We start from the raw sequence: 11,382 nt of genomic DNA on the forward strand, positions 1-11,382 counted from the left end.
GTAATGCATGAAATTGTCCACGTCAATTATTTTGGTCATTTTATGAAAAATTTCTATTATATTAAATCTATTATATTAAAGAAACCACCAGTTTAAGTAGAATGATTGATTTGAAAAAAATACTCTCAATTTAAGGTAGACTTTTCACGAAAAAATCAAAATGGTTGACGATGGATATCTCGGGATTACTTCTTCGATTTTAAATCTCAATGATGAGTTATGTCAATTTCAAAGACCATTTTAACTAAAAAGCCAAGGAAAAAAAATGGATATATGTTGCTAGATGCTAGTTTTAATTCTTAATCATTCCTTATTATCAAGAGTGAATCCTACATCACAAAAAAGAAAGAAATTGTATGTGCCTATAACTAATTAGGCTACTCTTTGTATTATTTATTAATTTTATGGTAGAACATCAAATTTCTTCACTTATTAATTAATTTGTATCAATTACACCAATCCATTGTTTAGCAAAGTTTTTTTTTAGGTCGAAATTGTTTAGCGAAGTTGGTGGTGCGATAGTGTGGGATGAAATTCTGCTTGATCTTATCCAGGACGTTATCTTTTATAATTATATTTGTGTTTGAATTTCAGTTTCTAATATGGTCTTTACATCAAAATATAGAGTATTTTAACTGATAGATAAGCTTAACCGTTCCTTATGAATTTGAACATCGGCGGAGCCATATGGAGGCCACAATAGGCCATATGACTCATCCTGAATTTCACCCGCTTCTGTATATTGTGCGCTAGTTTGTACAATAAAGAGTATATAGTCTAGTCGTTGAAATGGTTTACATATTTTAGCGAGTCACAAGTTTGAGACTTGCTTATCCCAACAATCTTCTGATTTTCTCCTATGGCAGCGACTCATTCTTTCGGAAAAAGAATGAAAATGCCTATGGACAGAAGATATTATTTGTTCTTCCACTTTTTCATATTTACTTTTATTGCAAACGATATTATGATGTATTTTACTCTATATTAAGAGAGAAGAGAATTGTTTGAATTTGAAGCACAGCGAATTGAAGAGAAAATTTACATGCACCATAGCAATCTACAAGTTGCTTACGTCTTTGATCATCAGAAACGTTGTTTTAAAGTTTTGAGCTGAACAACTTGAGAATTCTTGTCCCTGAAGGCTAATATTAATGGACGATTTTATTCCACAAAACAAATAAATGGATGGTTTTTTTTTATTAAAAATTAGGAATATTGTTATTACAACGTCCTACGTGCGAAGAACAAAAAGCATCAGTAACTTTTCTTTAGGAGGAAATCGAACATCATCACTTCAAATTTACGAGTAGATAAAATGAACTACTAAAACTATAAACTGCTTACTGCTAAGAATAAAATGATAAAATAGAACTCTGAAAATCACCCTACATATGTTATTTTCTCATCCTCGAGCCAGAAACCCTACACAAATTCAATTCAGGCGCATACATGGGTTGTAATATTGTTGTGATTAGGGGGCAACAGGTGTTAGAAGATCTAAGGATTAGTTCAACTGCTAATTATATTGAAGCTTTTTGGTTAAGATCTCACACCCATTGTTATGTAGATGCAACTAAGTTATAAATTTGATTAGTAGTGGCTCGTTAAACCGCCTCTAGAATGTTACCAAAAACTCAAAAAGCTTAAAACCAGAGCAAAACCTACACAATATCCTTGCTAGTACGAGGCGGAAACATGATGCAACAAGATTTTGTTACTGTGGGAAAGTTGATAGTTTCTCGTTGTATTGGTAACCGCATAAGGTCTTCAAGGTGAACGAGTTGTGGTCAATGTAAGCGGAGGAGTCGGATAAACGATAAACTTGTAACCTAGAGAAAAAGGATTGAGTTTGAGAAATGGAGAAGAAGATCCCATCAGCTCGGAACCTGTTGGCCGTCTCATTGTGACCTTTTCGTTCTTTTTGGTCGGAATAGATGATTGAGTAGCGGAGACAGAACGCCTCAACTTTGACGACAATAAGAATTCAATGTTGCGGAAGTACATAAAACATTGGCACATAAAGCCTCACATTACCCAAATAGACAGATACAAATGCATGAGTTTTCTCTAATTTCATGATATATTTATCAGCTACATATCTCGTCAGTTATTGTTTCTTTGCTTCTCCACTTCTTTATGCGCTTTGTTGTTTGCTCCACCTGCATTATAAACAAGAATTTCAATCACGAATCCGAATTATTTTAGTCGGTTAGGGTAGTGTGTTAGTCTCGTTGCACTCTGGTTTGTATCCACAACAACAACAACAACAACAACAAAGCCTTTTCCCACTAAGTGGGGTTGGCTATATGAATCCTAGAACGCCATTGCGCTCGGTTTTGTGTCATGCCCTCCGTTAGATCCAAGTACTCTAAGTCTTTTCTTAGAGTCTCTTCCAAAGTTTTCCTAGGTCTTCCTCTACCCCTTCGGCCCTGAACCTCTGTCCCGTAGTCACATCTTCGAACCGGAGCGTCAGTCGGCCTTCTTTGCACATGTCCAAATCACCAGGGCCGATTTTCTCTCATCTTTCCTACAATTTCGGCTACTCCTACTTTACCTCGGATATCCTCATTCCCAATCTTATCCTTTCTCGTGTGCCCACACATCCCACGAAGCATCCTCATCTCCGCTACACCCATTTTGTGTACGTGTTGATGCTTCACCACCCAACATTCTCTGCCATACAACATCGCTGGCCTTATTGCCGTCCTATAAAATTTTCCCTTGAGCTTCAGTGGCCTACGACGGTCACACAACACGCCGGATGCACTCTTTCCATCCAGCTCGTATTCTATGGTTGAGATCTCCATCTAATTCTCCGTTCTCTTGCAAGATAGATCCTAGGTAACGAAAACGGTCGCTTTTTTGTGATCTTCGCTAGATTGCTCCGGTCATTAGTGTGGATAAGTATATAAATGGATAGAGATAGGAAAGCAAACACAAGATGTACGTGGTTCACCCAGATTGGCTACGCCCACGGAATAGAAGAGTTCTCATTAATTGTGAAGGGTTTACACAAGTACATAGGTTCAAGCTCTCCTTTAGTGAGTACGAGTGAATGATTTAGTACAAATGACATTAGGAAATATTGTGGGATAATGATCTCGTAATCACGAAACTTCTAAGTATCGGAGTGTGGTGTCGTCTTGACTTGCCTTATCTGTCTCATAGGTAGATGTGGCATCTTCTCTGGAAGTACTCTTCCTCCATCCAGGGGTGGTATCTTTAACTGGTGGAGATGCACAAGGTAATGTATCAATTTCACTTGAAGCTTACTTGTAGTTTCAGGCTTGGTCAAGCGCGATACAAACCATGTAGTAGGAGTCCCCCAAGTCGCCGAGCTAGGGGGTCTGCTGAAAGAGGTGACAGACAAGGTAAGCAATCAGAGCTCCGACTGATTGTTCACCTTCTCCCCATCTTGCAGCAGCATGAAGGATAAAGAGAAGAAAAATGAGAAGAGATGATATGAGATACTTTTGCTTTTGAAGAAGTAACTTTCCACAGGCTTATTCTTGAACTGAGCTGGAGGGTTTTCTGGTTTCCTCCAGAGTATAAGGCCGACTGAAGAATTTGAGGGTCAAAACAAGTCCATCAAATCTAGAGTACGTTCCACCCTGCTGATATGGGATACTTTTGCTTTTGACAGAGTAATGGATGTATCGGCACGTGTGCTGTTACGCTTGTCTCCACATGCTTCCTTGTATCCTTCGCACTTGCCCTATCTGTTCCTCAAGCAGATGCGGAATCTTCCCTGGAAACATAAGATGATGAAGATGAGTACTCGAGAGCAATGCCAGGTAGGTAATCAGGTAAGGGATTCCAGGCGGTCAGTTCCTGGCTGGAAGCTTGATTCCAAGTACTGACTGATTGCTCTCTTTCTCCTTGTCTTGCAGGTAAAAACAAGGCCAAAAGAAAAAACAGGGAAAAAGCATGATATGGGATACTCTTGCTTTTAACCCTGATGATATGAGATATTCTTGCTCTAGTATAGCTTGTTTGCAGAGGTATTATCGGGGGGAAAGAAAGCTGAATATTTCGAAAGGCTTTGTTGGGAGTGCCCTCTCAGATATGATGAAGGGTTGAGCATTTTTGCAGGTCTGCCTGTCCGTTGGGGATGGAGGTCGACATATATAGGAGTCTCCCTAACAACAAGTAGTAATGCTATTCCTTTACCCTGCTTGGTCATAGCACGGTAGTGGGAGCTGCCAGTTTCACATGTTTTAACTCTGTCAGAGCACTTTGAAAAAGTGGTCTGTGGTATCTGGCTCTCGAGATTCGGAGAACGATGCCTCTTCGATTTTTGAGAAAGCAATCATGCTGGGGGTCTGACTCTCGAGATTCGGAGAGCAGTGTCTCTTCGATTTTTGAGGAAGTAATCATGTTGGGAGTCTGGCTCTCGAGATTCGGAAGGCGATGCCTCTTCGATTTTGGAGCAAGCAATCTTGTTGGGAGTGTTGTCTCGAATGTGAGTAAAGGTTGGACATGTTTGCTAGTCTACCTTGCCACGAAGCACAAAGGTTGACACACAGGGACTTTCCAATTATCCAGCAATGGTACTGTTCCTTTACCCTCTCTTCGATTTTGAGAAAGTAGTCATGTTGGGAGTCTGGCTCTCGAGATTCGGAAGACGGTGCCTCTTCGATTTTGGAGCAAGCAATCTTGTTGGGACTGTTTTCTCGAATGTGAGTAAAGGTTGGGCATGTTTGCTAGTCTACCTTGCCACGAAGCACAGAGGTTGACACACAGGGACTTTCCAATTATCCAGCAGTGGTACTGTTCCTTTACCCTTGTGGGTAATAATATGGTAGCTAGACCTTCAAAATTTATGTGTCTAAACTTTGTTAGTGCTGTTTCTTTGCTATTCTTTTACCTTTCTTGGTCAGAGCGATGTAGTGGGAGCTGCAAGCTTCACGTGCTCAACTTTGGCAGAGAACTTTGGCAAAGTGATCTGTGGTACCCATGAGTTATTGTTGCGTGTGGGAAGTGGGTGATTGAACAGTAAGATTCATGTGCTTTCTACTTCACCAGAAGTCTTCGACAAAATGCCCATAATTTCTGCAAAGCTGAGTGTGCGTGTGACAGGTGCTGACAAGGCTAGAAAAGTAGGTGCCTCTTCGATTTCTGAGATCGGCCCTCGTGGTCTCTGAGCAGCCCAGCTTTTGAGAAAGCGAGCGCCTCTTCGATTGATTCGGAGAACGGTGCCTCACCGATTTTTGAGAAAGCAATCATGCTGGGGGTCTGGCTCTCGAGATTCGGGGAGCAGTGTCTCTTCGATTTTTGAGAAAGTAATCATGTTGGGAGAGTGGCTCTCGAGATTCGGAGGGTGGTGCCTCTTCGATTTTGGAGCAAGCAATCTTGTTGGGAGTGTTTTCTCGAATGTGAGTAAAGGTTGGGCATGTTTGCTAGTCTACCTTGCCACGAAGCACAGAGGTTGACACACAGGGACTTTCCAATTATCCAGCAATGGTACTGTTCCTTTACCCGCTCTTCGATTTTTAAGAAAGTAGTCATGTTAGGAGTCTGGCTCTTTAGATTCGGAGGACGGTGCCTCTTCGATTTTGGAGCAAGCAATCTTATTGGGAGTGTTTTCTCGAATGTGAGTAAAGGTTGGGCATGTTTGCTAGTCTACCTTGCCACGAAGCACAGAGGTTGACATACATGGACTTTCCAATTATCCAGCAGTGGTACTGTTCCTTTACCCTTGTGGGTAATAATATGGTAGCTAGACCTTCAAAATTTATGGGTCTAAACTTTGTTAGTGCTGTTTCTTTGCTATTCTTTTACCCTTCTTGGTCAGAGCGATGTAGTGGGAGCTGCAAGCTTCACGTGCTCAACTTTGGCAGAGAACTTTGGCAAAGTTATCTGTGGTACCCATGAGCTATTGTTGCGTGTGGGAAGTGGGTGATTGAACAGTAAGATTCATGTGTTTTCTACTTCCCCAGAAGTCTTTGACAGAATGCCCATAATTTCCGCAAAGCTGAGTGTGCGTGTGACAGGTGCTGACAAGGCTGGAAAAGTAGGTGCCTCTTCGATTTCTGAGATCGGCCCTCGTGGTCTCTAGGGAGCCCAGCTTTTGAGAAAGCGAGCGCCTCTTCGATTTCTGAGATCGGCCTTCGTGGTCTTTGAGCAGCCCAACTTTTGAGAAAGCAAACGGCTCTTCGATTTCTGAGATCAACCCTCGTGATCTCTAAGCAGCCCAACTTTTGAGAAAGCAAACGCCTCTTCGATTTCTGAGCAGGCGCCTCTTTGATTTCTGAAGCTCCGTCGAGTGCAGATTTTTATAGAGGCTGGCATTAAGTTCCAAAGCACACTTGAATCTCCACCAGTAGAAGCTTCATTCTTGCACTTCTAATATCTTGATTTGTCCGACCACTTCTCTCTTCAACACCTTTGAAAATGTCTGGCCCCTCCGACCGTCGTTTTGACTTGAACCTTGTTGAAGAGGCAGCCCCGCCTTCTCCAGACAACATATGGCGCCCATCCTTCGTCTCCCCAACTGGTCCTCTTACTGTTGGGGATTCCGTGATGAAGAATGATATGACCGCTGCAGTGGTGGCCAGGAACCTTCTCACTCCCAAAGATAACAGACTACTTTCCAAACGGTCTGATGAGTTAGCTGTTAAGGATTCGCTGGCTCTCAGTGTTCAGTGTGCAGGTTCTGTGTCTAATATGGCCCAACGCCTATTTGCTCGAACCCGCCAAGTTGAATCATTGGCGGCTGAAGTGATGAGTCTCAAACAGGAGATTAGAGGGCTCAAGCATGAGAATAAACAGTTGCACCGGCTCGCACATGACTATGCTACAAACATGAAGAGGAAGCTTGACCAGATGAAGGAAACTGATGGTCAGGTTTTACTTGATCATCAGAGATTTGTGGGTTTGTTCCAAAGGCATTTATTGCCTTCGTCTTCTGGGGCTGTACCGCGTAATGAAGCTCCAAATGATCAACCTCTGATGCCTCATCCTCCTAGGGTTCTGTCCAGTACTGAGGCTCCAAATGATCCCCCTCCGGTGCCTTCTCTTTCTGGGGCTCTACCGACTGCTGAGACTTCTCCTAAGCAACCTTTGTGAAGGCTCCCTCTTGTGTGTTTATTTTGACTCATGTATATGTACATATTTGTAGCTTATCGGGGATATCAATAAATAAGCTTTCCTTCATTTCAACGTATTGTGTTAAATACACCAAAGCCTTCTTCGCTAAGTTCTTTGAATTTTCTTTTGTTGAAGCTTGTATGTTGAAGCTTTCTGAGTGGAGCATGTAGGTTGGGGTAGTATTCCCTTAATTTCCCGAGTGAGGAAAACTTCTTGGTTGGAGACTTGGAAAATCCAAGTCACTGAGTGGGATCGGCTATATGAATCTTAGAACGCCATTGTGCTCGATCCTGTGTCATGTCCTTCGTTAGATCCAAGTACTCTAAGTCTTTTCTTAGAGTCTCTTCCAAAGTTTTCCTAGGTCTTCCTCTACCCCTTCGGCCCTGAACCTCTGTCCCATAGTCGCATCTTCTAATCGGAGCGTCAGTAGGCCTTCTTTGCACATGTCCAAACCACCGTAACCGATTTTCTCTCATCTTTCCTTCAATTTCGGCTACTCCTACTTTACCCCGGATATCCTCATTCCTAATCTTATCCTTTCTCGTGTGCCCACACATCCAACGAAGCATCCTCATCTCTGCTACACCCATTTTGTGTACGTGTTGATGTTTCACCGCCCAACATTCTGTGCCATACAGCATCGCCGGCCTTATTGCCGTCCTATAAAATTTTCCCTTGAGCTTCAGTGGCATACGGCGGTCACACAACACGCCGGATGCACTCTTCCACTTCATCCATCCAGCTTGTATTCTATGGTTGAGATCTCCATCTAATTCTCCGTTCTTTTGCAAGATAGATCCTAGGTAACGAAAACGGTCGCTCTTTGGTATTTCTTGATCTCCGATCCTCACCCCTAACTCGTTTTGGCCTCCATTTGCACTGAACTTGCACTCCATATATTCTGTCTTTGATCGGCTTAGGCGAAGACCTTTAGATTCCAACACTTCTCTCCAAAGGTTAAGCTTTGCATTTACCCCTTCCTGAGTTTCATCTATCAACACTATATCGTCTGCGAAAAGCATACACCAAGGAATATCATCTTGAATATGTCCTGTTAACTCATCCATTACCAACGCAAAAAGGTAAGGACTTAAGGATGAGCCTTGATGTAATCCTACAGTTATGGGAAAGCTTTCGGTTTGTCCTTCATGAGTTCTTACGGCAGTCTTTGCTCCTTCATACATATCCTTTATAGCTTGGATATATGCTACTCGTACTCCTTTCTTCTCTAAAATCCTCCAAAGAATGTCTCTTGGGACCCTATCATACGCTTTTTCCAAATCTATAAAGACCATGTGTAAATCCTTTTTCCCATCTCTATATCTTTCCATCAATCTTCGTAAGAGATAGATTGCCTCCATGGTTGAGCGCCCTGGCATGAACCCGAATTGGTTGTCCGAAACCCGTGTCTCTTGCCTCAATCTATGCTCAATGACTCTCTCCCAGAGCTTCATTGTATGACTCATTAGCTTAATACCCCTATAGTTCATGCAATTTTGTACGTCGCCCTTATTCTTGTAGATAGGCACCAAAGTGCTCGTTCGCCACTCATTTGGCATCTTCTTCGTTTTCAAAATCCTATTGAAAAGGTCAGTGAGCCATGTTATACCTGTCTCTCCCAAAACTTTCCACACTTCGATTGGTATATCGTCTGGGCCTATTGCTTTTCTATGCTTCATCTTCTTCAAAGCTACAACCACTTCTTCCTTCCGGATTCGACGATAAAAGGAGTAGTTTCTACACTCTTCTGAGTTACTCAACTCCCCTAAAGAAGCACTCCTTTCATGTCCTTCATTGAAAAGATTATGAAAATAACCTCTCCATCTGTCTTTAACCGCCGTTGCAGGTAAATTAGAGTAGAGTAGAAGAGAATATCGCTATATACTGATGATTACCTCTCTGTCCCAGTTGGTTCTACAAGTCAGAATCAGCAAGAAGAAGATCTGAAGAGCGTTTCCACTCATCATCCCACCCCAAAGTCCCTATGCATCACATAAAATCTCGATTCACTAAAAACGAAAGATTAAAGTAATTAAACTGAAATGAAAATTAATAGATAGGGGTAGGATTGTTTATTACCACAGCTCCCAGATCTGCTTTGAAGCCAAGAAAGATTGCTAATGGGAGCCCAACCAAATAATAACTACCAAAATTTATATAAGCCACCATCACTTGCCATCCACCTCCAATAGCAACTCCTACAAAAAAATTGATCACCAATTAGGGCTACAAACTAAGTTAAATAAGGAGACTGATGAGCTCATTAGGGATACTAATTGGAAGGTTAAAACTTATTGAAGCAATTAATACCTGTTAATACTTGTGTAGCACTGGTAAGAAGCATCGTTACACCAAGAAGGTAAACTAAACGAGAAACGGCGAGTTGCATATCTCCACTGCTGGTGAAAATCATGGCAAAGTAGTCTCTGCTTACGAAGATAGCAACCATGGCTAAAGACCCAATGACGAGAGCTAGCAAGACTGCAACACAGACGGAGTATTTGGCTGCTCTTGGACGCCCCTTTCCAAGTTCGTTCGAGACTCGTGTGCTATGTGCAGATGGCAGACCATTAACAATGTTATACTACTTAGCAACACCAGAAAAATGGAATAGCACATTACTTGACACATAAAATAACAGAAGTATTTACCTTACAGCAGCACTTATTCCAAGCAACAACATAATTTCCCAATTCTGAAAATTCATGCTGAAAGAAAAAGAAAAATGAAGCAATAAGCACCACCTCGTCACTTATTTAAGTCGTTTTCAAGGGATTATAATAAATTGTCTGCAAAGGATTCTATCCGCAGCTTAGTAGAAATTGTAATAATCTTACCATATAGAAAAGGAACCAACAGAAATGACTGCATTTGGAAGCAGACCGGCAAGAATGCTTATACTCATCGAATACCATAAATCTAGGCAAACCATCATACAAGAGGCAAGTGACAGCTTAGCAAAATCCCAAATCTCTCGAAACGCCAACCATGAAAATCCAGTCCACTCCTCTTTGCAGCAGACCATAACATAACCAACTTGACCAATTGCAACTCCCCAGTTTGTGATGTCATAAGCTACAGCCGCACCAGTTGTTCCCAAGCCAAACACATTGATGAAGAGATGAAGCAACCCGGTTTGTATGATTAGAGCCGCGAATGCAATCAACGTGATCACGAGCACCTTGCTCTGGGCCTGGAGGAACCTCTGAGTGGGCAAATTGATGGCATAGGAGAACATTTGAGGGATTATCTTTAGACTGTATACTCCAGCAGGATCAGCTATGCCATGTTCCTGGCCTAAAAATTTTAGGATCGGAGCGGCGAAAATAAAAACTGGCGAAAGGATGATACAGGCGATGAATAACACAATCCATGAGCGCTGCATATAGATTCCTAGCTGCCCTACTTGGCCTGCTCCATATGCTTGCCCACAAAGGGTTCCCAATGCAGTTGCCATACCTAGCTACATATATAATATGTACAACAGTTATTAGAATGTGGGCTTGCCTTCTGGCAATGTAATGCTTCTGATTATATTTGACATAAGTATTTATGAGTCATACAAGCACTCTTTGAAGGTGTTTTTTTAGAAAGCACTTGAAAATGCTTTTCCAAGAAGCACAGTTGGAATTTTTAATAAACATTTCGTGGTGTTACTACTTACAGTACTTACAATAAAATGTTTTATGAGTAGAAGTACTTATAAAAATATTACACCATTACCAAATTCCAGAGATATATACTATACAGAAACAAGGTAAATACGCAGCAATAGAACCGATTACAAACTTTTAATCGAAAACATAACAGACCGACACCAAACTGACAGTAAAAGGTTTATATACGGCTTAATCTGTGTAATGTGGTTACCAGGAAACCAAAAGGGATGTTGCAAATGACACCGAGGGAAAGGGAGACGGCAGAGAGCTCGACATCTCCAAGATGACCGACGAAAACGGTGGTTATGGACTGAACCAGGTACTGAAACAGAGAAGTGCAGGCCACCAGAGTTGCAACCCTCCAGAGCTTCACCGCCTCTTTCCAGGAGACCTTCATGGCCTCCCCAAAGCTCCTCACTGGAGCATAATCAGCAGCTGCTGCCGCCTCTGCTTTGATTGTCAGCAATGGCGTTTCCATTTGAGATATTCAGAAGGGTTACTGCTACTGACTGATTCTTTGGCTCCAGCAAGTTATAATCGGAGTTGTGGTATTATGCTCTCGCGTGATTTTTGTTTCAATATTTGTGACCACCGGTTTTCTATTTTAAACTAATATGAGGGGGTGTATTTAACT

General features: G+C 41.9%; 1 protein-coding gene across 1 annotated transcript; it reads right to left on the bottom strand.

The window, feature by feature from the left end:
• Positions 1-2,010: 2,010 nt before the first annotated feature.
• On the bottom strand, positions 2,011-11,382 carry LOC103440137 (protein DETOXIFICATION 35-like). Its single transcript, XM_029106187.2, has 7 exons — positions 10,960-11,382; positions 9,927-10,552; positions 9,741-9,797; positions 9,400-9,638; positions 9,169-9,287; positions 8,985-9,071; positions 2,011-2,159 (listed from the first exon to the last, which is right to left on the bottom strand). The coding sequence occupies exons 1-7, from the start codon at positions 11,224-11,226 to the stop codon at positions 2,088-2,090; spliced, it is 1,467 nt and encodes a 488-aa protein (XP_028962020.1). The 5' UTR covers positions 11,227-11,382; the 3' UTR covers positions 2,011-2,087.

This window comes from Malus domestica, chromosome 07 (genome assembly GCF_042453785.1).
Source record: "Malus domestica chromosome 07, GDT2T_hap1".
In the NCBI taxonomy this organism is placed as follows: domain Eukaryota; kingdom Viridiplantae; phylum Streptophyta; class Magnoliopsida; order Rosales; family Rosaceae; genus Malus; species Malus domestica.

Bases quoted from the DNA above. Each gene is read 5' to 3' on its own strand.
- LOC103440137 (XM_029106187.2), bottom strand. From the start codon at position 11,226: ATGGAAACGCCATTGCTGACAATCAAAGCAGAGGCGGCAGCAGCTGCT. The intron at 10,553-10,959 runs GTAACCACATTA...TTATATATGTAG, and splicing joins ACATCCCTTTTGGTTTCCTG to CTAGGTATGGCAACTGCATT. The intron at 9,072-9,168 runs GTAATAAACAAT...TGTGATGCATAG, and splicing joins AAGCAGATCTGGGAGCTGTG to GGACTTTGGGGTGGGATGAT.